We start from the raw sequence: 27,886 nt of genomic DNA, 5'->3' as shown, positions 1-27,886 counted from the left end.
GAACTTGCAACACGCACCTTTGGGTCTTTCACGTTTACAGTTTATTTTCAGAGAAGCTTGTTTCTTTCTATTTATAATAGGTTATTCCCAAGTTGGGATTTTATTTCTGTATATACTTTTGGAAAGCTTCGTCATTTCGACAAGAGCTTACGGATTTAGATACAAGCCAGTCTTGAAATAGCATTCATATTTTTTTTTTTCATGTTTCGAAGAAATACGTTGACCCCCGGTAAGGGAGGTTCTAGTTTGGATATGTTTTCAGCAAACGATTTCATGACATGGATTGATGGTATGAAACACAATTCATACGAGAATGGTTGCTCTCCATTTTCATTTCGTCCTATTCACGAATCTTCTCAAAAGAAGCCCAGGCGACCCTCGCGTTTGTCCATTGTAAATATATGGAATCAATCTCCTACCACTGCCCGGGGAATGCTTTTCCCATTGGATTCTGACCAAAATGAGGAAGATATGGATGAAATAGTGGAAGTTGATAATGATGTGAATGACTATAAAACTGAACAAGACATTACAATTGATCAGAAGAATCACGAACTTTATGAAGATGAAGATGAGGAATACGAAAAGGAAGATGCTCAGCAATTGAACCAAGAACATATTCTTTCCGATGACAATGATGAAGTTTTGGAACAGGAGAGTCTTTACGAAAAGAGCGAAGATGAACTAGAAAATGAAAACCAGCAATTGGAAAATGGATTTTATGTATCTGGGACAAATCAAAAGGATAATCCAGAAGTTATTGAAATTGAGAGTGAAGAAGGGGAGCAAAATCAGCATTACCTCAGTGACAGTAATGAGCAGTTATCACCTCTCCCCGAAGAACAAAATACTGAAATTCAACTACGAAATGCTTTGGAGCCCAACCGGAGCGATAATTTAAATTCGCATACATCTCAGTCGAGTCTGCATACTGGTGCCAGTTCACACCCAAAGCTAGTTCGTCTCAGCTATGAGAAAAATGGTTTTTTTGATCATCCTAATCAACATTCAGAAAGTACAAAGATTGAGTCTGAAAATCCATTCAAAACAGACCCATCTTTCATTCGTCCTCGCCTTGACCATGTCATACGTTCACCCTCTTCTGTTAATCCCTTAATCAAAGCTAATAGAGGTGTACGAGACGGTTTGCTTAAGTACAACTTGGAAAATACTGAGACGGATGAATCATATACTGAGCTAGATGATACATTTTCGCGAATGAAACAGGACACTTTGAACAAATTAAATGAAGAAGCTTCTGAATTGCTTGATGAACTCAATGATTCCGATGTCTTTCAAAAAATATTAAAAAATGATACTGAACCAAGTGTTTATGATACAAGTGGTGTTGCTGAGGAGATTCAACAAATTGACGATTCCTCCCAATTTGTATCCTTTTTGGAAGATACACAGTTGGTGTCTTCTAATAATCTACAGCCAACAAAACGAAAGTTGTCGGAGCTGATGGAAAACATTTCTTCTCCTGACTGCAGCATGGCAGATGCTTCTGCTATTTTGGAAAGTGCTGATTTCTTAAGTTCCAATCCCATTATGTCTACAATTCCTAATAAAAAACGGCACCTTGAGTAGAAAAAGATTTATTAATAATACATAACTAATTGCATTATTATTCAGCCATAATAAAAAATAAATATCATTAAAATACAATACGTCTGTCAAAACCAAGTATACTGCCACAGGCTTCGTTTCGTATTTATTCAGTTCCAAAACCAGCTGTTTCTTCGATAGCAATTGTGAGCTTGTGTTCCAACTCCTCCTTGGACTCGTAGGGAGGTATATCTAACCGGTTGAAACTGCATAATTAAGTTAGTACGAATTTTATGCCGGTATTTAATCCTTTCAACACTTACCATGTATGAGCTTTCGGAAGTTGAAAGACGGAGCCAACGTTTTCAAGAGTAAACTTTCTTGGTCCATCGCTGCCATGTAAATCTTTAAATCCACCCAAGGGCAAACGAGAAGTACCGGTAGAAAATTGCAAAAGTTTTTCCTACATTGTCAGAGAATTACACAAAAGAGAGAAACATACCTTTTTATCAGTTGGCCAATTGCTTACAATCTCCCAAAACCAAATGGCTATTCTATCAGTTTCTGTGTATGCTCTGTAATCTGTATAGCGTTTCCAATCTTCAACATCAATATCGCGTTTACCGTTCAATAGTATATCAAGCTCATTTTCATTAAAAAGGAATAATATACTATCAGGTATTAACTCATTTAACCCACCTTTCAAAGCCTCAAATTGCAATTGAGTTGAACGAACAAGTTTGTAGTTTGTAAGAAGTTGAATATATTCTTCTTTATTTTCATCATTAACAGGCAAATTTCGACCATTCGGTTTTAAATCGATTGTGACAGAATCGCCTAGTCTATTTTCTTCGCAACTAAAATTTAGACATAAAGAATCGTCTACTTCATTCTCAAGCATCCATTTTAAGCTTTCATAGTAAACTTCGTCTATGTCTTTAAAATCTTTCATAACCAAAGGCTTCTGAAGGAGACGTTTATAAAAAGGAAGAACAAATTGGACGTCCAGATACCGGCGATGGAAAATAGCTAATCCCATTATCCTACCTACAAATCGAAAATAGGTTAAATGCTCAGGATTAAAATAGGAGGAAGGACTAATTTGTAATCCGTAATTATCTGGTGTTGCGTATTCAAATAGGGAATAAGAAGGATCGAAGAGAGCATGAGACAAAATATAGAAAAATTCTCGAGAAACACCGCCGTAATCCAAACCATCTTCATTTCGAAACCGTACAAGAAGTCGCTTTCGCATGTCCTGGATTGACAATTTCATTATTATATCGTACGCATCTTCCAAGGCAGTAGCACGACTAACTCTCAATTGTAATTGAGTGTTATTGACAGCCATTTCTGGCCTTTCATACATATATTGAAGTTTTCGAAGGTACGACTCATTTAGGCTTTGAGACTTTTCAATTGGCTTTCCTGGCAACAAAGATTCTCTTGGATCAGTCCAAGTTGTGGTTTTTGTAGTATGATCAACGAAATAAATATGATAATCTTCGCTTAGACGCATTTCCCAGCCAGACGGCAAAGGTCCCTTCTCAACAGCCACTTGTTGACGCACGAATTGAGCAACTTGGTAATTTTCAAGCAGACGCCTTATAATATTTGGGTCTAAGTTGATTTTGAGCTTCAAATTTTCAGGAAATAAAAATCCTGAAAAATCCCTCTGTAGTTGTTCATCGTTTAGTGTATGCAATTTTTCAAGAGTTATAGAAGGAGGTACAGAAAGTGGTGGGCTTGGATAATAATACATGTGTCCAAAATCATCAATGCGAGTTTCCCATGTGTTTGATTCATTGTCGCTAAATACAGCAATATTTGTCTGAGACTTATCGTTTGGAATTTCTTCAGGCGATAGCTTGCGTCGTTTGAATTGGCAATACACAGACCCACAATACGAACCACTGGAAGACTGTAAAGTAACGTGAGTTCTAAATTCTAAAATAAATAAGTTAATAACTCGAAAAGCTGAACCCTCTAAAATAGCATTGAATTCTGTCCCCCAGCAAGAAGTTTCACGAGTATCAATTCTGCTATCGAACTTACCATCTTTAGAGCAATAAAAAGGCATAATTGAGTCAATTGTCACAGCTCCTAGACCAATGAATCCATCAGAATCTTCGTTCACCCGCTTTTGATCAAACAGCTGAAATAAGACGATGCTTTTCGGATTCACCACTCTACAATCAATTGTTAAAAACAGTACACTCTAATAGAATTGTAGTTCTCCCTAGTCACTTACAACTTGTAATTGAATCCCCATGTTAATCGGAATGTGCCACTTGCGTAGTGTGTTTTAATGAGTTGACCGTCATCAACATTAATTAGCAAATACGGTTTCATAGACCGTAATAGTCCTTGTTTCCAAAGTCCGTCGACTTGAAGAATCGTTAATTGAGTCTCAAAGCGGACGTTTTCCATTCATAGAGTATTCTTGATAACCGGTTTTGAATTCTTCCGCTTGTGCTAGATTTTATTCAATTAAAATGTAATGAGCTTTCACTCACAAAATGCGTTTTAAATATAGTTAAATGTACCAGTTGGATTTGCGCGTTTCGTCTAAGTATATATTTACAAGTGGAGGTAGATGTCACTCACCTAGGGTACAATTGGGAGTGTCACCTAAAACATTACAAAAAGAAATTTAAGGCGGGAGGAAATAGAAAGAATTTTATTCTACTTTGACAGCAACAAAAGAATTAATTAATCAAACGGCCTTTGATTTAACGCGTTAACATGGACCATAGATAAAACTATAAAGAACGAATCTCTATAGCTACAGGCAGATCCAAGGAAGAATGTCATGAACAACGACAAAGATATGAAATATTACAAAACTACAAAGCATAACTTGAAGATTTTGAAACTTGCTGCAAAGGAAACCTTAGTCAAGTTTGAGAGAATCAATAGCTGCTTTAGAGGCACACTCGTTCCCAGTGATTTAGAGGTCATTAACGAGAGTTTCGACAATTCTTCGAATATCGTTTGCAGCGGTAATGCCAACTTCCAAGACTTCAAGATGATTAGCTGCGCCCTTGGACATAATTTTGGAGCTAGTATCCACGGCATCTTTGGCGGATGGGCTTTCTTGTATCACAGCTTTGTTGGTAATTAGGGAGATTGCCAACACACGGATGCCACAGTGACGAGCTACAATAACTTCTGGAACCGTAGACATGCCGACAGCATCAGCACCGAGCATAGAGAGCATGCGAGACTCCGCACGGGTTTCAAAGCTTGGACCAGAGACAAAGCAGTAGGTACCTTCGTGGATAGGACGGTCAATAGAATGGGTCTTAACGGCATCGTAAACAAGCTTGCGAAGGTGGAGATCATAAGCGTCCGAAAGGGCAGGAAACCGAGTGCCAAATTCTTCAGGATTGGGTCCTTTCAGTGAGTGGTTGCCAGCGAGACCAGGGAAATCGATATGGTCCTTCAGTATCATCAAATCGCCGACATTAAAATTTTGATTGACACCACCACAGGCATTAGTGACGATTATGGTTTCAACACCCAAAACCTTCATAACGCGGACAGGGAAGGTAGCGACGTCCATGCTGTAACCTTCATATGAATGATAACGCCCACACAGAACCATTGTAGGTATGCGATTTTCACCCATATAGGCAAAAATCAATTTGGAGGCATGCCCAGCGACGTGAGAGACGTGAAAATGAGGAATATCATGATAAGGTATTTCGTATTTAGGCTCAGACAAATCAGCTGCCAAAGTACCTAAACCACTACCACAGATGATTGCGAGACGTGGTTTACTCAATTCCTCTGGGAGTTGGCCGATAATGTACCTTTTGGCTTCCAAAGCTTTAACATAAATCGGGCTGTGAGGCGGCACAACAGGATGAAGAGTGGAACTGTTATGGGTAGCAGCTTCGTGGGTCATGATTACTTCGTTCGAATAAAAGCTAGAAATTTCCTATGGAATCCTAATAAAAAAGAAATTTCAAAAATTGAAAAAGAAAAAGAAAAAGAGAAAGCCAAAAAGATGGAATGTAAGCAACCTCAGATGTTTGGGGTAAGTGTTGCAAGGAAGAAGGTAAAGAAATGAGGCAAAAATAAAAAATCCCGATTATAAATAAAATAATAAAACCACTCGTTTCAAGTCAAGAGGATGCAATAAATTCCAATAGAAAGAAAAAGAAAAGTACAAAAAAAATTTGTATAAAAAACCGAAAACTTTGGAAAAGTCAAATGGATCAAGTTCACGGCGTAGACAATCTCTATGAACCGATTTGTTCAAAGTGCATATTCAAGGATATCAAATCCAATGCCCTCAAAAAATATGTATATGAATAGAAAAACCGTTGAATATTGGAGATTTAATTGGATTTGTCCAATGGTTGAGATGGATTGTTTACATATCAGAGAAAGGAGCAAGTAAATAAAGAAAAAATAACAGGGAAGCCAAATCAACAAATATTTAAAATACTTCCAAAGAATTCTTTGTTTTTTTTTTGTTTTTATCCGGCTAGATTGACACGGAATACTGCTCAATTTTGATCTTTTTGTGAATAGTCGAACATTCCACCCAACACATAGAAATTAGTATCGAAACAACAAAAAAGAGAGTAACAATAAAATTAAAGTTAAAACAAATTATTTTCACTATTCAAAAGAGCCGTTGTTATACAGAGAGAAGATTCTTGCTACTTTTTGGAATCAAGTATCATAGCTTTATAATGATACCATCATAGTACAAAGGTTTATTCACTTTTAGTATGATAGTATAAGAACTTTGGTAGACACATATGTTACCGTTTGATATTTAAACTTAATCGCAAATGACAAAAAAATAAAAAAATAAACTGTCAGAACCCACTAGAATTGAGGCAATGCAAAGCATAAAAAGGAAATAAATAATGCGGCGAGTGAGGTTCGAACTCACGCGTTTTACAACAGCAGGGTTCAAGGCGTAAAGCCTCTTAAATCTGCCCCCTTAGACCACTCGGGCATCGCCGCTTGTTGAAATAGCAAGACTTTTTAGATAATATATTTAGTATTTTTAAGCAGAGTTATTACACTCATGTAAATACTTTGTTTTCTGAAGAATTATGAAGGATTCTTTACATTGCTTTTTTCTGTTCTCGATTCATCTTTTCATACGGTTGCGACAGCTTTCTTTCGCTTTATACTATCATTTTTTCATAATCTTGCCCTTAAGAGGGCACACAGAGGATTAATTTACTGCGATTATTGCATGGTTTGCTTGAATCATGCTTTAGAACTAGAAAGGTGTTTTTAATGGTTTTGAAAGCGCTTTTGTCATTTTAGTATTTTGTTAATTCATAAAAAGTCTCTAGTTCATTTGTTTATTTACTATCATATCGTGTTGCAGTGCCGTAAAAAACATAACATGTAGTTAACGACCACCCTATCCACTTTCTTCCACCTTCTTTGCTGCTCCAAGCCTTGCCGCTACCACCTACTCTTACCCAACACTTATATCTGCATTTTTTTGTTCAAATATTCACGGGAGTCTACCCGATTTCTCTTTCTATCTTTTCCTATTCTTGTTTGTCTTTCCCCTTTTTGCGTTACCTCTTGTGTGCTGCTCATTGTAGTCAGAATCACCACATAAACAGAAGAAGCTAAAGGCGAAATTGACAATTTGACCTTATTTAGACATTAAGGGATTATTCATCAATAAATTTTAATTTAAATTACGCGCTAACGATCTTTGATTCCATAAACATTGTCGAATTTTAGTTCGTCAGAATCTCAGATAGCCCGTGATATTGCATTGAAAGGCTACTAACCTTCGTACGTTCTGGCTTAGTCAGGTTCGATAGTTTTCTTCCATACGTGAGTAAGAAACTTTCCTAGTTTTCCGACTACAAGTAATTATTATCTTTGCATTACGATCTTAGCAGAAGGAGAATTGAAAACGATTGCTTTACACGGTTTCATTTCATTTTTCATTTTTTTCATTTCCCTTCTTTCGTTCTATCATTGATTTTTTTTGTTCGGTGTTTCCAGTTTTTATAGACTCTACAAATCTTCTTTGTCGTTTTTAAAATTTTCATCATGGAAGGTATATTAGCTCTTGATCGTGAGCTAGATATAGGTCTCTTGGACCGCGTTGTCCAAACATTTTACATGGGTGCTGGTGCAGAACAGCAAGAAGCCCAAAGAGTTTTGACCCAGTTCCAAGCTCACCAGGATGCTTGGATGCAAGCAGATGCTATTCTGGAAAAAGCCGAATTTCCTCAAACCAAATACATTGCTCTTTCTATCCTTGACAAGCTCATCACTACTCGTTGGAAAATGCTTCCCAAAGAGCAACGTCTTGGAATTCGTAATTTCGTCGTTGCTGTCCTAATCAAAAATTCTGCTGATGAAACATCATTACAGCAACAGAAGACTTATTTAAATAAATTGGACTTAACACTTGTTCAAATTTTGAAACAAGAATGGCCCCATAACTGGCCCAATTTTATCCCAGAAATTGTTCAAGCTAGTAAAACCAACCTTGCTCTCTGTGAAAACAATATGATTATCCTTCGTCTTTTAAGTGAAGAAATTTTTGATTACTCCGCTGAACAAATGACTCAAAACAAAACCAAAAATTTAAAGAACCAAATGTGTGGTGAATTCGCCGAAATTTTCCAATTGTGCTCGCAAGTTTTGGAACGCGCTCAAAAACCCAGTCTTATTAAAGCAACCTTAGAAACCTTACTCCGTTTTCTCAGCTGGATCCCTCTTGGTTATATTTTTGAAACGGCCATCACGGAGCAAATTACTAGTCGCTTTCTTACTGTTCCCGCTTTTCGTAATGTCACTATGGAATGCCTTACCGAAATTGCCGGTCTTACTTCTCAACCTCAGTACAACAATAAGTTTGTTTCTATGTTTCACTTGGTCATGAGTGCTGTTAACTCCATGCTTCCTTTGCAAACTGATTTTCGTGAAGCCTATGAAGAGAGCAGCTCAAATGAGCAAGATTTCATTCAAAATTTGGCTTTGTTTTTGACCACCTTCTTCAGCTCTCATCTTCGTCCTTTGGAAACCCCAGAGAATCAAGAAATTCTTTTGATTGCTCACTCGTATCTTCTTAATATTTCTCGAATCAACGAGCGTGAGGTTTTCAAAATTTGTCTGGAATACTGGGGTAGACTGGTGTCCCAGCTTTACGAAGAAATGCAACAGCTCCCCATGTCTGAAATGAATCCTTTACTTAATCTTTCTAGTCCTGCTTCCCTTATATCCTCCAACCCTGCCATGTTAGCTAATTTGCCATTGCGCAAACATATTTACAAAGACGTTCTATCTACGCTTCGTTTAGTCATGATAGAGAACATGGTAAAACCGGAAGAAGTTCTCATTGTTGAGAATGACGAAGGTGAAATTGTTCGTGAATTCGTCAAGGAAACTGATACAATTACTCTTTATAAATCTATGCGTGAGGTATTGGTTTATCTTACACATTTGGATGTCGTTGACACTGAAATCGTTATGACCGAAAAACTTGCCAGAATTGTTGTTGGTACCGAATGGTCATGGAACAACCTAAATACTTTGTGTTGGGCTATCGGCTCTATTTCCGGTGCCATGAATGAAGAAATGGAAAAACGTTTCCTTGTAAATGTTATTAAGGACTTGCTTGGTCTTTGCGAGATGAAACGTGGTAAAGATAACAAGGCAGTTGTCGCCTCCAACATCATGTACGTTGTCGGACAGTATCCTCGTTTTTTGAAAGCACACTGGAAATTTTTAAAGACAGTCATTAACAAACTTTTCGAATTCATGCATGAGTATCATGAAGGTGTTCAAGATATGGCTTGTGATACATTCATCAAAATTGCTCAAAAATGCCGTCGACATTTTGTAGCTCATCAAGTCGGGGAAGAAGAACCATTTATTAACGAAATTATTCGTAATTTGCCAAAAACCACTGAAGACTTGACAGCTCAACAAACTCATACTTTTTACGAGGCTTGTGGTCACATGATATCTGCTCAACCACAAAAACAGCTTCAAGAGCGTCTTATTTTTGAATTGATGTCGTTACCTAATCAAGCTTGGGATAATGTTGTTGTACAAGCTGCTCAAAATGCACAGATTTTAGGAGACCCTCAGATTGTCAAGACGCTTGCCAACGTTTTGAAGACAAACGTTGCTGCATGTACATCTATTGGTGCAGGTTTTTATCCACAAATAATGAAAAACTATGTTGATATGTTGGGTTTATACAAAGTAGTTAGTGCCTTAATCTCTGAGGTTGTTGCAGTCCAAGGAAATATTGCTACCAAGACACCTCATGTTCGTGGCTTACGAACCATTAAAAAGGAAGTCCTTAAGCTTGTTGATGCCTACATTAGCCATGCCGAAGAACTTGATCTTGTTAGTCACACCCTCATTGCCCCCTTGTTCGAAGCAGTTTTGTTGGACTACTATAATAACGTTCCTGACGCTCGTGATGCCGAAGTTTTAAACCTTATTACTACCATTGTCAACCAGCTAAGCGAGCTTCTTACGGATAAGATTCCTCTTGTGCTGGATGCGGTTTTTGGTTGCACTTTGGAGATGATTAGCAAGGACTTTTCAGAATATCCTGAGCATAGAGCTTCCTTCTTCCAATTATTAAGGGCAATTAACCTTAACTGTTTCCCAGCATTGCTTAACATTCCAGCCCCTCAATTTAAATTGGTAATTAACAGTATTGTCTGGTCATTTAAGCATGTCAGCCGAGACATTCAGGAGACCGGCTTGAACATCCTTTTGGAACTAATAAACAATATGGCTACTAGCGGTCCTGACGTTTCTAATATTTTCTTCCAGAACTACTATATTCCATTGTTACAAGATATATTGTATGTTCTTACAGACTCCGACCACAAATCCGGATTCAAACTTCAAAGCTTAATATTAGCCCGGTTGTTTTTCTTGATAGAATCCGGCCAAATTACCGTTCCTTTATACGATCCCACACAATTTCCTCCTGACATGAATAATCAACTGTTTTTGAGACAGTACATTATGAACTTGCTGAGCAGTGCTTTCCCCCATTTGCAGCCTATGCAAATTCAAGAGTTTGTCCAAACCGTGTTAGCACTAAATCAAGATCATCCCAAATTCAAGCTAGCTTTACGTGACTTTTTAATTCAACTTAAAGAATTTGGTGGCGACAATGCTGATCTGTATCTTGAAGAAAAAGAACAAGAATTGGCTGCTCAACAAAAGGCACAGATGGAGAAAGCTATGACAGTTCCTGGCATGATTAAACCAGTCGATATGCCTACAATGGAAGAAGAAGAGCTTTAAAAGACTGGAGCTAAAGGGATATATTATTAGATTATAATAAAAAAATGCAAACTTAATATAGGGATTAAAAATTAAATTGTCGATATATGAATATCTTTACGTTTTTGAGATTAACATGCTGATGATACCTCAATCATATACTTAGTTCAACAACTTTCATAATTTTTCGATTTAACGCTAAAATTCTCACAATACAATGCATTAGCTCAAAATTCCACTTCTTCACGAAGATTTGAAGACAAAAAATTCAAAGCCAGAGCACTTGTTACACCCCAAACTCCGACCCTCCAACCACGATATAATCCCTCAATTCCAAAACGGCCTGGGTCTTCTTCGCACAGTAAACACCAGACTGTACCTGTGATACCTGTATAACGGCCAAGAGGGACTATGGTCTGAGGAGGTAAATCACATTGGTATTGGGCCTGGGCTCTTCTTAAACAAGTCTCCAATGGAATCTGTAAGGCAAATTGCAGAGATGAAGTAGTGAATCCAACAAAAGAATCCATCAAAGAAGAAGACCCTAAGAAGTTTCTAAATGCTATAGGCAACAAAGAGGAGATAGCGGATGGAAGGCTTGCATAACAAACAGTAGGGAAGATTAAAAAGGAAGGACAATATGGAGGTAAAGATTTAAGACAACGACGAGTTGATAGAGACTTCTTTTCTGAGGAATTTAAAGAATCCGCAGAGGCTGGATCAGACGATGATGAGGAAGAAATAATTGGGAAGAGAATAATTTTTGTCCTTGCTATATCCAAGGGGGATAAAACAAGAGCGGAAATGGCAGATGAAAAGGACTTCACAAACACTGAGGATAATGGACGAACAGAGTCCACGGGTGGAATAATGTTGGGATCCGGAATGGAAAGAAAACCAGAAAGAGTTGCGGAAAGCCAAGTCTGGAATCCGGAATTTAAGAGGTTATAAAGGAAAGTGACAGTATGTCCCTTCCATAAGCCTTTCGCACCTTCCTTTTCCCATAGCGAAGAAATGATGCTTTTGATGGAGTAGCGGCTTGGAGAAATGGTGAAACTGTGAAGGGTGTTGGTATTAGCAGAGGTGTTTACATATCCCGAAGGCTCAACGCATATCTGTTCTTTCAGGTCCTCTTTGTTAACAATAGTATCAAGGGACGGGCTTTCAAAATACGCATTAATTTCTTGCTCATCATCACTAACATCTGAAAACTGATCGTGATGGTTGGTATGTTCGCTTTCTTCTTCTCTAGTCCGAGTGGATTTAGAATGTGAGGACTTGTCTTTCGGTACATATGCTTCTACTTGGCAGATGGTTTTCGCAGCCTCCAAAGGATGTATTAAGAAGGTAGTCAGATACTTGGTGACTACAGCACTCTTCAAAGCGTTAAAAATTTCGTTACCATTGATTTGGAGTTCCGGCTCAAACTCTGACTGCGTTACCGTAGGTGAGCTCACTTCTAAATTGTTTGCTAACACATAAGGGCGATAGGGATTCATTGGAATGCTTCAAATTCTCCTTTCTTCTGCTTTCGATAATGCTTCGCCTTAGTTCAGTGGGATGGATACAAACTAAGTCAACTCAAGCCAAAGGAAATATTTAATCAATTGTCTAACTGTTTTTTCTCTTTAATCTTTGATTATCTTTCAAATCATCCAAACAATTCTTCTTGTTAAGCTAACTGAAACAGGATGTCTTAAGGACTGGTATGCGAATGTCAGTAGTTTTTATACGCATGTAAAGTGATGACAGCTTTTGGGCTTCCCTCGTTTTTTCACATCAATTTTTCTTTTACTTTTAATGTAGCTATTTCTTTTTCTACTTTTCAATCGTTTCTTTCTATTCTACGCAATGCATATTCATGAACAACGGTCTACTTCGGCTTGGATACGAATACTTGATACGAGTTCATTTTTACATATACAACGCATAAAACATATAGCAGTTTTACTATTATATTCATGACCTGATAAGATTTATAGCGGCTTCCACAACCGGCCAGATTAAAAGAAAGACGTAAACAAGAGTCTATCCTAAACCACATGAAGAATGGATACATAAACTGCTGTCTGTAAAGATTATTGCAACAAAGGTGTAATCCAAACCGTCTCTAGTTCGTAAAGTTTCACGATGTATATACTTCAGTATAAATTAATCTGTGAAACAGCATGAAGATAAGATGCAAGTATACATGAATCAACAAGATGGAAAGCTCGTGCTGAAACAACATACAGCACAAGTTCAATCGTCCCAAAATAAATTGGAAAGGTTTTGTGGTTTAGTCAAATGAAGATAACCTTATTTTCTGTATGCTGGACGTTGTACAAACAATCTATGGTACGAATATGTAATGGAGGAAAATGCTCTCTCTATTAACTAACACGATGGAGATTCAATAATAACAAGTGACCCAAGCGAATGCAAAGATTAAAAGAAGGACTATGGTTTCGTCAACGAAACCCTAATTAACCGATAGGAATTTGAGGATTCTTGCAAAATGCAGATGAACGAGGGAAACATTAAAACAAAACAGCAATAACAAAGATTTCCTTGCACGGATTAGCACCAGACTACCAATGACAGAGATTACAAATCAGTAATCCTTTGCAGACCTGCTTGCTCGAGAAGCAAACATAGCATCCTTGTCAGTGTAACATCCGAATGGTATAAAGACATTTTCCACGCAGATCGTATTCTTGCTTGTCAACTTTACCTCAAAATTATAACAGGGAAATCTATATGTAGCAAAAGATACGCAATCTAGTATAATGCACATCATGCTCGCAAGGGACCCTAGTTTAACAAACTAAAGCTTACGGGAGCGAGCGGTAAAAGGAGAAGAATTGGATGCAGTAGTAGCAGCCAAAGCTTCCTTAGAGGCAGAAGGCAAAGCCTTGGTATCATCAGGCTTCCCGGCGGCTTTTTTAGCGTTCTTTCTAGCACCGCGCTTAATGTAAGTATTCGCGTAAAAGCCAATAAATAACACCAAATAAGAAGAAAGAACACCACAGCCAAAAATGGCAGCAAACAAGGAGCCGGAGCAGTCGCCTGTGTGGGGCATCCAAGGGAAGAAGTGGTAAGCAACGTGGGTATAAGTTCCAAAGTAGCAAAGGACAAGGTCAACGACGAATTGGATAATTTGAACACGGGTAACCCACTGCTTCCACCAAACTCTGCGTCCACAAGCAGCTAAGAAATAATAACTGTACATGATAACGTGAACGTACAAATTCAAGCTAATGACAACCCATTGAACGGAGGTACGGCCCAAAAGCTGAGTAAAACAAAGCAAAGCGGTCACACCGTGATGGTAGCAGTGCAAGAAAGCAAGGGGCTTCTTCTTCAAGAACAAGAAGACGGTATCGAGAAGTTCAAGGTACTTTGTCATGTAGTTCAAGTAGTAAAGGGTGATAAGTTTTTGAGTAAAGTGACGAGAGTTACAAACACAGAAGTAAAGGCCATGGCGAACATACATAGGAAACACTTGCTCAAACATGAGAACAAGCAAACCGCCGCTAACGACAGTCAAGAGTAAATTGTGCAATTGAAACAAACGACGTTGTTTGACGGGCTTTTGGTTCTTCATGAACGCTTGTCCGCCCAAGATAATCACATAATACAAAGTAATTGATGCAATGACACTTGACCATTGAGATAAAGGTGTCTGTCCTGGAATGAACTCAAATTCTGAAGGATTCCATCCTGTGGTACGGATGCTTAATTGTTCAAACAAATACCTAATAGAAGTTAGTTACTATGGATTCTAAATATCAATTTTCTTTCAATATACTATACTTACCACAGATCCAGTCCAAATGGATGGTCAATGCTAGGTCGGTGGATTTTCAACATGTGTGCTCCGGTTAAGCTTACAGTACGAGGTTCCAGGACCAAATTAGAAATACCAAACAAAGGAACCAACAAGTAAAAAAAAAACCAAAACAGATTTACAGAAAACTATGAATCTACTTCATAAATAGAATTTTACGAAAAATGACCAATATCTTTTTTCTTTTTTTTTTGTTCTTTATCACCACTTTTGCTGGCAGATTCTATATGGGGTGTTTTTCCAACCTATATCACAACAAAGAATCATCCGATATCCTCGTCATAGTGATATTTGTATGAGCTGAATAGTAAACAAAACACTTTTGCAAAATTCGCATGGGTTATTATTTTTCGCTGAACATTCTTGTTTTTTTCCTTTTTTTTCTTTTTTTAGGAAGCTTGGACTAAAGCGATTTACTGGGCATGTGCTTGTTGGGGGCTTTTAGCAAATGAGTATGTACGGTTGCTATTGTTGGAGGAATGGAAATGTTTTTTCTGCTACAAAGGTGGATGAATTTGGAAGCTATAGACTGTTCGATGGATGACGAAGGGCAATGCGTCCGATTATACACCTGAGTAACTCGTCTTTCAACTGGGAAAGCCATGCTATGCTTCATGCTTATGTTGGAAGCTTCGTACGGAAGATCAGTGTTCTCTGCTTCAGAATCATCTGTTTGGATTGATTGTCCAGGATGTCCAGGAGGAATTTGCAAACAGTGATTGAGGTGATTTACGGTCATTGCTGTTCACTTGAAAGCAACTTGCAGGAGTGATTCGTCTTGCGCAGTTTCTAGTCTTCATTTTGTGAACAATTAGAAACATCTTTTTGCGACAAACGGTATACACCCTACCCTGCATAGTAAAGGGAGAGACGAAAGGAAAAGCAACAGCAGTCGATACACCAGATACACGGAAAGGATTAAGGAATAAAAGAAATACAATCTAAGCTATCCTTTCAAGTAGTGGATAGATCGCACGAAAGCTCAACTTCATTCCCGGCTTCTTTCTGTCATTTCACTTTGAGAGTTTCAAAAGAGTTTTTGATATTAGTGCCGTAGACGAGATCTCACTTGTTATGAGAATAAGGATTCAACGAAAAATAAAAGTCACATTTTAAATGAGTTGTATTTGAATTGATTGCTTTTGTACTACTCGAAATCTGGTGCACTAAGTAAATTGTATAAACTATTTTATTCTAACTTGACCAGTCAATTTTTCCAGTCAGGAAATTTGACAGGTAATTTCTTCTAATCTATAATCAATTGTAAAGTCTTTGTCTTCCTGAATCTCTTTTTTCTTTTTTCTTCATTCAACTCTTTGTTTATTCATTACATGAGTGAATTCCATGTAGTTATAAAATAATTGTATCAAGGCATTAGTAATATTAGATGTGATTTACGACAATTAGCAGATATTCGGCAATAAAAATTATACTAACCAGTATATTATCATAAACCATCTAGTAGAATTAATTTCAATTGTCTTTAGCAATTGAACGTAGATACGATCCTTTTTTGATCACACATTGATGTTAGAAATAGAAAAAGTTTAAGTGCTTTCAAGCTCTCATTTAGAGCGTTCTTCAGGTCTGATCTCTCCTATTACTAGGACAAGTAGCGATGTACTTTGGTCGCTCATTTGGCGAATTACAGACGACACATTTCGATAGAGGTAACCAAACAAAGGTACATGTGACTTAATGCTACCTAAATTCTGGTAAGTAAACAGAGAAAAACAAGAGGCTTTCGATGGTTTTCATCCATAAAACAGTTAAATTTATTTTACTTTTTATTAAGCTGTTTAGAAAAGCCAAATTTTTTTAGGAAAAAAGCAAGTCTGATGAAAAAAAGATGTGTGCACGATATTTCATAGTATTCGACAAGGAAACGGACCTATCGGTATGCAAGAGAAAAAGTACGTGAATAAATTCTTCAGATAGAGGGATTTTTCCTTCGGTGTTCGTCTAAATCCGTGCAATTTCCCAAGCATGATAATGTGCAAGCCTCTCGTTCAACAGTAGAGGCCTCACGAATCCGAGAGCTACTTTGAATTTTCCTTGGAATTCTGTCATTTACTAAGACGCTTGAATTGTCTACACGATGTTAGTCTTACCGTGCTACCGCCCTGATATTAGATTCCGCAGTAGACAGCTTCGGTCTAGTTGTCATCGTCAAGAGAAGTCTTGCAACTTCAAGGTATAATATTTTGAGAGACGAAACAGTAGTTCGTAGCTTCTTAATCTCTTCAAGTTTCAAGTTTCTTGGATGCAGATCCAGCAGCACTTTTATAGGAGATGCACTTAACTGAAAAATTTGAAAAATAGCTAATTATTTTATTCTTTTCAAATTGTTTTCCTGAACTGTCATTTAGTAGGGCTGATTCTCGGAATCCATCTTTATCCTTATATTTCCCATATCCTATACATGACTTCCCACCTTCTTTCACTCCCCACTTTTCGTTTGTAGGTAAAAAACCAGTTTCATTCATACAATATGAAGAACTTTCAACGTCTTATTCAATCTCAAGGTCGGTTTGCCGCCTCTTCTGCCTTTGTTCGTCCTTCCCGTCTGGGTTTTGCTTCTGCCGGTCAGTTCCGCTTTTCCAGCAATCATTCTGCTTCTTTAGAGGAGATAAATACCAAGTAAGTATAAAAATTCCGTTTTAAGTCCTTTAAAATAAACGTGCAAGCTTGGGAGACTTAAGGTGGCTTCCATGGGTCCTATTCCTTTTTCCATTCTGGGTCGCGTACTCTCTAAAAGAAGCAGATATAGTAAAGACTAAATTTCTTTATATCTGTTTACAAAAAAAATAAAGGGAGTTGTTACCAAGAATATGCCTAAGGAGTCACTACCGTTCTTGATGTCTTTCAACAATTCAGGGTACATGTATTAACATCTATCTAGGTACAATGACTTCTTTTCCACCGTTCAAGATCAATTTGAGCTTCAACGTGGTCTTAACAACTGCTTTGCATACGATATCGTCCCTTCTTCCGATGTGATTGAGCAAGCCATCCGTGCTGCTCGTCGTGTCAACGACTTCCCTACTGCTGTTCGCATCTTTGAGGGTATCAAGGTCAAATTACCAAGCAAAGAACAATATGCTGCTTATTTAAAGGAGCTGAAGCCTGTATGTGAAGAGCTTGGTATCTCTATGAAGGAAGATTTGTTCCATTAAAACAAAAACAGTCTTTCTCATTTTTGAAGGGATTCCTTTCACTTGTGATTTCTTCTTTGGCCTTCTTTTCTTTTTAAATCTCCTCTTTATTATATCTTTCTAAAAACTCAATCTTACTATTGTTGCAGCATGTCTTGGTCTCTGTCCCAATGGTTCATCCATTCAACTCTTCAAGATTATTCACTGGTGACCTGCATTTTGCTATCTCGTATTCTTGCCTAATCCTACCTTGTTTGATCTTCTTTTGCCTTGAAAGAATAATGCATCATCTTCAAGGAAATAGAGATGGGTTCTTTCTTGCTTTTGAAACATACAACAGATAATAAAATGACTTGCAACTTCCTTTCTTTTAGTATTGCGAATTAGCTCTTCTTTACTGCATTTGTCGTTTCTGTGACAGTAATTATGCATGCTGTATCGATGCCAACTTTTATAGTCGTTGTAGATTTTCCAAAGACGCCCGCTTCCTTTTTAGTTCATTTTTAACTTCATATTTTGCAAAAGTAGTTTTATTCAGTGCTTTCGTAGTCTCCAGCGTGCACATTCTTTGCCTGTTTCAACTACGATCCTACTTCTTCTACCTACTCTCAGGCCAATCTTTGCCTATTTTTCAAATTGTAAGAATTTGGCCGTTTACGGGCATTTTTATTTATTATTTTTTTTATTCCGGTTAAACTTTGTTCATTTCTCCATCAATTCATTTTATTCCACTCTTTTTCTTGTTTTTCGGTGAATTTTTTGTCAAAGTTCATTTTTCTGTCGTTGAACCATAGCACCAATTTGAATTCTTTCTTTCTTTCTTTCAATCGTCTCTTCTTTTTTTTCATTTCTTTTTTTTTTCAACGATCACTTGGTTTTACTTTCGTTTTTCCACATACAATGGCTGCTACAGGTTGGGAACAAAGTAGTGTATACTATACCCCTGTTCTCCCCGGAGATCAAGAAGAAGACTCTAATGTAAATCATGAAAAAAGTTTCGTTCGTTTCATCGATGAGTTTGTCATCGACAACAATTTTGTTTATCGTAGTCAGCTTCGTGACAATTTGATGATTAACCAGTACCTACTGAAAGTTGATCTTAAGCATTTGATTAGCTTTGATGAGGATCTAGCTCATTTGCTTTCTAGCCAGCCAACGGAACTTCTATCGCTATTTGAATCTGCTGTTACTACGGTCGCAAAACGATTGCTGTATCGAAGTCCCGAAAGTCCTTCTGTTCTTATTCCAACATGTCAAGTTACCCTTCATTATGATGCCAATATTCTTTCTATTCGTGATTTGACTGCTACTCATATCTCTAAATTGGTTCGTATTCCCGGTATCATTATCGGTGCATCTACATTGTCTTGTCGCGCAACTTCTCTGCATATAGTTTGTAGAAATTGTCGTTCTACCAAATCCTTGCCTGTTTCTGGTGGCTTCACTGGCATACAGCTTCCTCGTGTTTGTGATGCTCCTGTTTTAGATGGCGAGAAAAAAGAATGTCCCATGGATCCTTATATCATTGACCATTCTAAATCTTTCTTTATTGACCAACAAGTCCTAAAACTTCAAGAAGCCCCTGATATGGTCCCTGTTGGTGAACTTCCTCGCCATATTTTATTGAATGCCGATCGTTATCTTACAAACCAAATTACTCCAGGAACACGTTGTGTAATTACTGGTATTTTTTCAATATTCCAAAACAAATCGGTCAAATCTAGTGGTGCTGTTGCTATTCGAAATCCATATGTTCGCGTAATTGGTATTCAATTAAATTCAGAGGAGGGCACCAAATCTACACCTCTATTCAGTGAAGAGGAAGAAGAAGAATTTCTAGAAATCTCTCGTACTCAGAATCTGTATGAAATCATTTCCAACAGTATTGCTCCTGCAATTTATGGTAATATTGATATAAAAAAATCTATTGCCTGTTTGTTATTTTCTGGTTCCAAAAAGATTTTACCTGATGGAATGCGGCTCAGAGGTGATATCAACGTTCTTTTACTAGGTGATCCGGGTACTGCTAAATCTCAGTTTTTGAAGTTTGTAGAACGGCTGGCTCCTATTGCCGTATATACATCAGGTAAAGGTTCTAGTGCCGCTGGTTTAACAGCTTCGGTACAAAGAGATAGTGCTTCCGGTGATTTTTATTTGGAAGGAGGTGCAATGGTTCTGGCGGATGGCGGAATTGTTTGTATCGATGAATTTGACAAAATGAGAGATGAAGATCGTGTTGCAATTCATGAAGCTATGGAGCAACAAACAATATCCATTGCAAAAGCTGGCATCACCACTATTTTGAATTCAAGGACGTCTGTATTGGCTGCGGCAAACCCAATTTTCGGAAGATATGATGATATGAAATCTCCCGGTGAAAATATTGATTTCCAGTCAACAATTTTGTCGAGATTCGATATGATATTTATTGTCAAAGATGAACACGACGAATCAAGAGATCGAAGCATTGCTCGTCACGTTATCAGTCTTCATACAAACTTGCAAGAATCAATGGAAACATTAGCAATCGGAGAAATTCCTTTCGAAAAATTTCGACGCTACATCAATTATTGCAGACAGTGAGTTCATTTCCTTTAATTTCTTACTATTTTCTAACAATATTTAGTAAATGCGCCCCCCTCTTGAGCGCCGAAGCTGCTGAGAAACTCTCGAGTCAATTCGTTGCCATTCGAAAACAAGTACATCAATCAGAACAAGACACTAATGTACGATCAAGTATTCCTATCACCGTCCGTCAATTGGAGGCTATTATACGAATTACTGAAGCACTGGCTAAAATGTCAATGTCCAGTATAGCAACAGAGGTTCATGCAACAGAGGCTATTCGCTTGTTTTTAACAAGTACTCTAGCTGCAGCTACACAAGCTTCTCCGGAAGTTACTGAAGAAGTAAAAAAGATTGAGGGTAGTTTAAAAAAGCGCTTACCTATCGGTTTTCAGGCAAGCTATCGTATGCTAATTCGTGAATACGTGAATGGAGTAAGTAAAGCTGAATGTTTTCTATCTTATTTATTTACTGACATATATATAGCACGGTTATTCTCAGCGCGCTTTGGAAATGGCTCTGCAAATTTTAGCTTCAAAAGAAACAGTTCAAATGCGAAACGGTGGTCAAACCGTCTATCGAGCTGGTATTTAATATTATTATAGCTTTAATTTAACCTCTAATTATTTAATTTTTCATTCTATTATAATATACAACACCTAGATCAAATGTGACAATGAAATTATGGGATTTATTCATCCCTATGTATTGAAACACTTGCTCTTGAGTAACTTATAGTACGGCTTAATTCTTGTCGTCGTCGATGATCTTCTTCTTCTTTTAGGTTATTTTTTTCGGTAGGTAGTAAAATCTATTTCAAACGTTAGCCCATTTTTATATCGATTGAATATAAATTGTGTTGAACATACAGCGCGATCAACAGCTCTTGGAAGACCTCTATGCCGTCCGCGAATTTGCAGAGCAATGATTACAAGTTTACTTAACTTTGTAAACCTTGCCGAAAGAGAACATGCAGAAGTAGATAAACCTGACAATATAGTTAGCACAACGTCATAAAGTCAATTGTCTAAAATACTAACCAGTACTTAGACCTACGGTTCCGTAAGCCGAAACGATTTCAAACAATACTGCGAAAATTGTAAAGTCCTAAAAAAAATTAGCAATGGTTATCGACAGGGAAAGATCTTACAGTATCATTATTATTTGCTATTTTTCCACCTTCGCATATGCAAATAATAAAAAGCCCGAGGAAGATACACCAAAGGTCATGACTCACTTGCTCAGTCAAGTGATTTTTCAGAAAAGACTTATGCTCTTCTTCGTCAAAAGTGTATACACCAAGAGATCGTTCTTCGTAAACGTTGGTATTTCTCATATTGATAGCCACAGGATAAACTGATATGTACATCATGATTAAATAACTTACTAAAACGGCAGGATGTAATGCGGATAAAGTGATGCTGGTAAATCCTGCAGTTCTCGTGCAAACTGATTGAAATAAGGCATTGACAACGCGCATACCTCTAGGAAGGCCCACTATTGATTCATTTTTTATGTCTAATGACATAAATAAAATCAAATCTATTGCATTCAAACCAAGCAAGATGAAAAATAACCACCACGTGGATCCAGATGGAAATAGAAGAGTGAAACAACGACGTGGGTGGTCTAATAGAAAAGCCATGGCTTCTTTTTTCTCTTGACCTAATGGTAAAATTTTGTAGAAGAACCAAATGAATAAACGTAAAAAAACGGGAAATCCTGTATTTCCGGCAATGATGAAAAGGGAAGAAATTAATAGAAGAAAAATGTTTTTATTAAAGGGTGAAAATGATGCGGGTACTAGCGAGTATCCAAGGTCATTAAATGAAGAAACAGAAGTAAACAGAGCCCACCATCCTCTTTTCAAGCCGAGAGAATCGATTATTAAATAAGAACCGTGAGCAGTATACGAGAAAACAATGAAGATAACGATAGCGAAGATGTTGGTAAGTATAAAATATATCGAAACCACAGTGCATACACATTTAAGAGCCCTATATTCTATACCACCTAATTCATCACGTTGCTCTCTCGACAACTCGACAAAAGCAGAGTTTCGATCGACCGTCGGATTGTAAGAAAGGTAGGGTAAAGACATTACGGTGCTTCTGGAAGAGGAGTTCGTTCCTTCTCTTCTTCTGCCAAAGGCGCTGGATAAAACTCTTTCAAGTGTCAGACTTCTAGGATTCACGCTCAGAGATTTTGTCCAGCGCATGGGAGCACTCATCCGTCTAAACCTTGTGGGCTTTTTCTGAAAGAATTTTTTATTTTCTACTAAATCTTCTTGACGTTTTCGCTCAAGAGTCGGTTTATGAAGATTAGTAAAGGCTATATGGACGTCTTCCTGGGAATGGTTTTCTGACTCGGAAGAGACTGACGTAGAATATGTATTTTTTTTTGGTTCGTAAATAGTGATAGAAGCTTTATTATTAGAAGTGGGGAGACTGGAACCGACGGGGGTGTCTTGCAAGTTGAGCAAATTTGTATCAGAAAGGCAATAAGGCATAGGAACAGGTGGTATTCCTTTCTCGCTGTACGATTGAGTTTCATGAACATCATCATTATTATTTAAAAAAGCTGTTATAACCGAATTCTGTCTTCGTAAACGAGGATGAAGATCGTCCATTTCTATTTCCTCGTCCACATCAAATTTTTTGGAAGGAAGATTCGAAGAAGGGTCCACAGTATTATTGGTTTCCGGATCCTCCAAATCTATGTCGGAAAGTTCTTGAATGGAGAGTGTTGTACGGGTGTCCGTTTCTGGTTCTTTGGGAATAGCTTTTGGAGATATAGGCACTGGGTTAGAAGAAGGGTCTTCTTGAGGATATTCAGTGGATGTGATATCAGGGTTACCAAAAGTAGGAGCTGGATCAGAATCATCATTTGCTTGGTGAGGAAGTAAAACTTGAATTTTTCTTCCCCTCACACCCTGTTTCTCGTTTTTCTTTTCTTGTTTAAGTTGTTTACGACGAACATTACGTTGAAAACGGCGAGTACGATTTTGTCTGATCACGTATCTGCATTTTCTTCGAAACCAATACAAGCGAACAAAGGAAATCGCGCCATGCATCCAAATGGGGACGCTCACAATAGGAAAAAAAAAGATGACAAATTGTTGCCAAGTGGTAAGATCGATCAAATTGACAGTATTGAGACCAGTTTGAGTGACGCTACTACTTGCCAAAAATAAGGCATCAATGTATGCTATTTTGGCACCACCCGTGAATAGCAAAATCGAGCATATGATCACCAAAACAATGATATACGAGTAATGGATAGCCAAAAATCCAAAATTCGGCACTATCCATTGTATCCATTTTCTAGCTTTGGTAAACATCGTTTACACAATAAATAGCCAATTATTTTTTTGAATAACACACTAGGGAATAATAGATTGACGGCAAAATGAGAAGAGGTATCCGTGCCCAAACAATGTAACAAATAGATAGAATTCTATCACTCCAATTCCTGGCGCAAAGAAAAGTTGTCAACGCGCGAAAATACAGAAAAAAACTGAAAAAAGGAAATACACAGTAAATGCTTATAAAAAAGATAAATTTAAGGAAACAAGGAAAAGAAGAGCAAAGCAGTCAACCTACTATAAGACCAACATTCTGAACGAAATTTTCTTCTTGTAAACAATTCAGAGCGTATGGATTCTAAAGAAAAAGTTTTAAAGGCGATTTTTTAGCGTCTTATGCAACAATTGGTGTTTGTAGAAGACCAATGCTAAGATGTGAAATTGCCAATATATTTCTTTTAGTGGGCTGTAGTGATGCTAAAGCAAACATCGATCCATGTCGTTTGGATGCACAAAAATGCATGTAAACAAAGGAAAAATGAAAGTCAATAAAATAAAATAAAAATCGAATAGGATACAAACAGAGGCTTTCAGGTTAATGAGTCGAAGAATAAATATTTTGTGGCTGAATGCATGAAAAAGCTGCTTTGGTTTTCTGTTTTGAATGTTGTTGGTTTCATGGTTTGTAGAGATGAAACTGTCTATCGAAACGACAAATAAACCATATAATAAATCGTGGATTTTCTACTTCAAGGCATATAGTAGCTGGTTCTGTTTTAGCGAGAAGTTTTAGATGATCGGCAAGTTTTCTTTTTGCAGACATTTTGTTTCAATGTTTGGACAATGTCCATAGCTGTCCCATCCACTGAAAAGGAACTCTCTGGTAGTAAAGGAATGCCTCTCTTAGGATTGTATTCATTCCATTGGAGTCTTTCTTTCCAATCAGAGATTTCTGAACTGGCATTACGGTAGAAAGGAATTCATAATATAGAATGGAATAGAACCAGCGCCAAGCAACATTTACCACTAGAGAATTTTCGATGCTCTTCAAGAGGACAGTAGCGAAAAACCTAATCCTTTGTGAGTGCAATACCCACGAAAGTGTTTAGGTGTAACGTACAATGCTCGTTTGACATCTGCTTTTCATTTTTCACAAAAAGAAGGCCTTCAAAAAAGACTTGAAGAGAATATTCAGCAAAGACGGATGCTGAATTGTCGTACTACAAGCTACATCTACATCTTCAACCTCAGCGACCTGGCAAATCACGAGCAAAAACATGAACAGGACTATAAAGACTGATACTTTTCTAATGCATAGGAACCATCGCTAGCACAAAAGGCAACCCTTCAAACCGTCCATCCCAATGATTACATTCCCAACAGGGGAATTCCATAAATTGTCAAAGGATATCACTGCTAGCTATCATCGTAAACAATAGGCGAAGTCATACCATATGTACAAGAATCAACCATTTAAAAGCACATTCTTTTCACTTTTTATTTACTAAGCCATTGTAATCCAGAAGATGCAAAACCCAAATAACGAGTACATTACACCCCACTATATTTGTAATTTGCTTCAAGAGGTTTTGCTTTTTCCAAGTGCCAACAACTCCTTCGTAGACAGATCAAGCGAAAAGCATTGATTTTTGAGCTTTTCGCAGGTATCAAAATACGGTCTTTTCAAGCATTTCGTGGTACTTGTGTTCTTTTTGGTAAACGGGTTGTCAGAAGAAAAATGGCGGATCTATCGAGAAGCGTTCCTTTCGATCGCAGTCAATTCGAGGAATTGATGAAGAAGCGATTCTTCTTTTCCCCCTCATTCCAAATTTATGGCGGTATTAGTGGTCTTTTCGACTATGGCCCTCCTGGTTCTGCCCTTCAAACCAACATCGTGGACTTGTGGAGAAAACACTTTATTATTGAGGAAAGTATGTTGGAAGTAGATTGCTCCATGCTTACTCCTCATGATGTTTTGAAGACTAGCGGCCACGTTGACAAGTTTTGTGATTGGATGTGCAAAGATCCTTCCACTGGTGAGATCTTCCGTGCTGACCATTTGGTTGAGGAAGTTTTGGAGGCTCGTTTAAAGGGTGACAAGGAAGCCCGTGCTAAAGAAACTGGTGCTACAAACGTCGCTGTTCAGGAAGAATCTGAAGACAAGAAAAAGCGCAAGAAAAAGGTGAAGGAAATTAAGGTCACTCGTCTGGACGATGAAACTGTGCGCGAATATGAATTTATCCTTGCTCAGATTGACAACTATGACGGCCAACAACTTACTGATATCATGAAGGTTCATGATATTCGTAACCCTGCTAACAATGGTGAACTTGAAAGCCCTCGCCAGTTTAATTTGATGTTTCAGACTCAGATAGGTCCTAGCGGAGGTTTGCAAGGTTACCTTCGTCCTGAAACCGCTCAGGGTCAATTCTTGAACTTTAACCGTTTACTCGAATTCAACAACGGTAAGGTCCCCTTCGCTAGTGCTATGATTGGCAAGGCTTTCCGAAACGAAATCTCTCCCCGTAGTGGTCTTTTACGTGTTCGTGAATTCTTGATGGGTGAAGTAGAGCATTTTGTCGATCCCCAAAATAAAGAACATGATCGCTTTGATGAAGTTGCCCATATTCCTCTTCGTCTTTTGCCCAGAGCTGTTCAAGTCGAAGGAAAGAGCGAGGTCGTAGAAATGACTATTGGTGACGCTGTCAAAAAGGGTGTTGTCGACAATACCACTTTGGGTTATTTTATGGCTCGTATTAGTCTCTTCTTAGAAAAAATCGGTATCGATATGTCTCGTCTTCGTTTCCGCCAGCACATGAGCAACGAAATGGCTCATTATGCTTGCGATTGCTGGGATGCCGAAATTCAATGTTCATACGGATGGATTGAATGTGTTGGTTGCGCTGACCGTAGTGCCTACGATTTGACCGTCCATAGCAAGGCCACCAAGACTCCTTTGGTTGTTCAAGAAGCTCTTCCTGAACCCATCGTAGTCGAGGAGTATGTTGTTGAGGTTAACAAGAAGAAATTCGGACCTCGTTTCAAGCGTGATGCCAAGGCTGTCGAAGAAGAAATGCTTAACTGGACTCAGGAAGTCAAGGAAACCAAGAGTGCTCAATTGGCTTCTCAAGGTAGGGTTACCGTCGTTGCAAACGGTGTCGAGCACGAAGTAGATGCCGAACTTGTTACTGTTGAAAAACAACAACGTAAAGAACACACTCGTACCTTTACACCCAACGTTATCGAGCCTTCCTTTGGCTTGGGCCGTCTCTTGTATTGCCTTATGGAACACAGCTTTTGGGCTCGTCCTGAAGACACTCAACGTGGTGTTTTGTCATTCCCCGCCGTCGTTGCTCCCATCAAAGCTCTTATTGTTCCATTGAGCCGCAACGCTGAATTCAACCCTGTTGTTCGTAAATTGTCTGCCAAGCTCCGTAGTTTGGGTGTTTCCAACAAAGTCGACGATTCGAATGCTAACATTGGCCGTCGTTATGCTCGTAATGATGAACTTGGTACCCCATTTGGCTTGACCGTTGATTTTGAGACTCTTGAAAATAGCTCTATCACTCTTCGTGAGCGTGATACTACCAAGCAAGTTCGTGGTTCCCAAGAAGACATAATCAATGCCCTTGTAGCCTTAACCGAGGGTAAGATGTTGTGGAAGAACGCTGTAGAAAAGTTTGGTGAGTTTAATGCTACTCAAGAGTAAGTGATTCACTTTGTATAGTTTTATTTTTTGGTTGGATACGAGTATTATTCAAACTATAATAGCTGAACTATTTGTATAAATCGTTTCGACTTCGTATATTGTATAATACTCATTATTTGATAATTATTTGCAACCTTTCTAGAATATTTGAAGAATAAAAGCACATCTACTGTATATGCCTTTTGTCTGTAGTATAATTACCCTCTAATTTACATTAAGCTTATGGTTCTATAAAACATCTACAAAGCAAAAAATAAGGAATTTCTGGTTCATCTTTGGTCTGTTTAGGGATTACTTAAGCAGGACAACTTTAAGTACGAGCAGAACTTCCCATCTCTACAGATTTGGAGAAACTCACATTTTCAATCATTTTTTGAAGAATACCCGCCTCAAAACCGACTTTCCTTTATTAGTTACTTTGAATTACAATCTCAAAGCGAACAGCTATTGGTTTGTATTGTGAATTTAGCTATAGAATTCAACAAGGATTCACAGAAAAGCAAAGACAT

The 27,886-nt window shown here is 37.9% G+C and overlaps 11 protein-coding genes and 1 non-coding gene across 12 annotated transcripts; 5 read left to right on the top strand and 7 right to left on the bottom strand.

The window, feature by feature from the left end:
• Window positions 1–201: 201 nt before the first annotated feature.
• Window positions 202–1,590, top strand: SOMG_02350 (Schizosaccharomyces specific protein; the record flags this gene model as incomplete). The annotated part of the gene is made up of 1 exon (XM_056181142.1): window positions 202–1,590. The coding sequence occupies one exon, from the start codon at window positions 202–204 to the stop codon at window positions 1,588–1,590; it is 1,389 nt and encodes a 462-aa protein (XP_056034937.1).
• Window positions 1,591–1,714: 124 nt separating this feature from the next.
• On the bottom strand, window positions 1,715–3,978 carry pub2 (HECT-type ubiquitin-protein ligase E3 Pub2; the record flags this gene model as incomplete). Its single annotated transcript, XM_056181141.1, has 5 exons — window positions 1,715–1,814; window positions 1,872–2,011; window positions 2,051–3,495; window positions 3,604–3,737; window positions 3,800–3,978. 5 exons carry the CDS (start codon window positions 3,976–3,978, stop codon window positions 1,715–1,717), a joined length of 1,998 nt encoding a protein of 665 aa, XP_056037290.1.
• Window positions 3,979–4,498: 520 nt separating this feature from the next.
• SOMG_02348 (purine nucleoside phosphorylase) lies at window positions 4,499–5,458 on the bottom strand (the record flags this gene model as incomplete). The annotated part of the gene is made up of 1 exon (XM_056181140.1): window positions 4,499–5,458. One exon carries the CDS (start codon window positions 5,456–5,458, stop codon window positions 4,499–4,501), a length of 960 nt encoding a protein of 319 aa, XP_056037289.1.
• A 977-nt stretch (window positions 5,459–6,435) lies between these two features.
• Window positions 6,436–6,534, bottom strand: SOMG_20110. Its single transcript is given in 2 exon segments — window positions 6,436–6,479; window positions 6,497–6,534. It is a non-coding gene; the product is annotated as a tRNA-Leu (tRNA).
• Window positions 6,535–7,599: 1,065 nt separating this feature from the next.
• On the top strand, window positions 7,600–10,836 carry crm1 (karyopherin/importin beta family nuclear export signal receptor Crm1; the record flags this gene model as incomplete). Its single annotated transcript, XM_056181139.1, has 1 exon — window positions 7,600–10,836. The coding sequence occupies one exon, from the start codon at window positions 7,600–7,602 to the stop codon at window positions 10,834–10,836; it is 3,237 nt and encodes a 1,078-aa protein (XP_056037294.1).
• Window positions 10,837–11,042: 206 nt separating this feature from the next.
• Window positions 11,043–12,314, bottom strand: ugo1 (mitochondrial fusion protein Ugo1; the record flags this gene model as incomplete). The annotated part of the gene is made up of 1 exon (XM_056181138.1): window positions 11,043–12,314. One exon carries the CDS (start codon window positions 12,312–12,314, stop codon window positions 11,043–11,045), a length of 1,272 nt encoding a protein of 423 aa, XP_056037293.1.
• Window positions 12,315–13,621: 1,307 nt separating this feature from the next.
• elo2 (fatty acid elongase Elo2) lies at window positions 13,622–14,667 on the bottom strand (the record flags this gene model as incomplete). Its single annotated transcript, XM_056181137.1, has 2 exons — window positions 13,622–14,552; window positions 14,615–14,667. 2 exons carry the CDS (start codon window positions 14,665–14,667, stop codon window positions 13,622–13,624), a joined length of 984 nt encoding a protein of 327 aa, XP_056037292.1.
• Window positions 14,668–15,047: 380 nt separating this feature from the next.
• On the bottom strand, window positions 15,048–15,383 carry SOMG_02344 (uncharacterized protein; the record flags this gene model as incomplete). The annotated part of the gene is made up of 1 exon (XM_056181136.1): window positions 15,048–15,383. The coding sequence occupies one exon, from the start codon at window positions 15,381–15,383 to the stop codon at window positions 15,048–15,050; it is 336 nt and encodes a 111-aa protein (XP_056037291.1).
• A 1,752-nt stretch (window positions 15,384–17,135) lies between these two features.
• Window positions 17,136–17,820, top strand: cox6 (cytochrome c oxidase subunit VI; the record flags this gene model as incomplete). Its single annotated transcript, XM_056181135.1, has 2 exons — window positions 17,136–17,284; window positions 17,547–17,820. 2 exons carry the CDS (start codon window positions 17,136–17,138, stop codon window positions 17,818–17,820), a joined length of 423 nt encoding a protein of 140 aa, XP_056037298.1.
• Window positions 17,821–18,699: 879 nt separating this feature from the next.
• On the top strand, window positions 18,700–20,958 carry mcm5 (MCM complex subunit Mcm5; the record flags this gene model as incomplete). The annotated part of the gene is made up of 3 exons (XM_056181134.1): window positions 18,700–20,378; window positions 20,426–20,798; window positions 20,851–20,958. The coding sequence occupies 3 exons, from the start codon at window positions 18,700–18,702 to the stop codon at window positions 20,956–20,958; spliced, it is 2,160 nt and encodes a 719-aa protein (XP_056037297.1).
• A 97-nt stretch (window positions 20,959–21,055) lies between these two features.
• On the bottom strand, window positions 21,056–23,704 carry trk1 (plasma membrane potassium ion transmembrane transporter Trk1; the record flags this gene model as incomplete). Its single annotated transcript, XM_056181133.1, has 4 exons — window positions 21,056–21,175; window positions 21,234–21,352; window positions 21,405–21,471; window positions 21,515–23,704. 4 exons carry the CDS (start codon window positions 23,702–23,704, stop codon window positions 21,056–21,058), a joined length of 2,496 nt encoding a protein of 831 aa, XP_056037296.1.
• A 1,702-nt stretch (window positions 23,705–25,406) lies between these two features.
• grs1 (mitochondrial and cytoplasmic glycine-tRNA ligase Grs1) lies at window positions 25,407–27,456 on the top strand (the record flags this gene model as incomplete). Its single annotated transcript, XM_056181132.1, has 2 exons — window positions 25,407–27,373; window positions 27,396–27,456. 2 exons carry the CDS (start codon window positions 25,407–25,409, stop codon window positions 27,454–27,456), a joined length of 2,028 nt encoding a protein of 675 aa, XP_056037295.1.
• Window positions 27,457–27,886: the final 430 nt, after the last annotated feature.

This window comes from Schizosaccharomyces osmophilus, chromosome 1, assembly GCF_027921745.1.
Source record: "Schizosaccharomyces osmophilus chromosome 1, complete sequence".
NCBI lineage: Eukaryota > Fungi > Ascomycota > Schizosaccharomycetes > Schizosaccharomycetales > Schizosaccharomycetaceae > Schizosaccharomyces > Schizosaccharomyces osmophilus.
The sequence above is the reverse complement of the archived record's forward strand: the minus strand, read 5'-3'. Positions and strand labels throughout refer to the sequence as shown.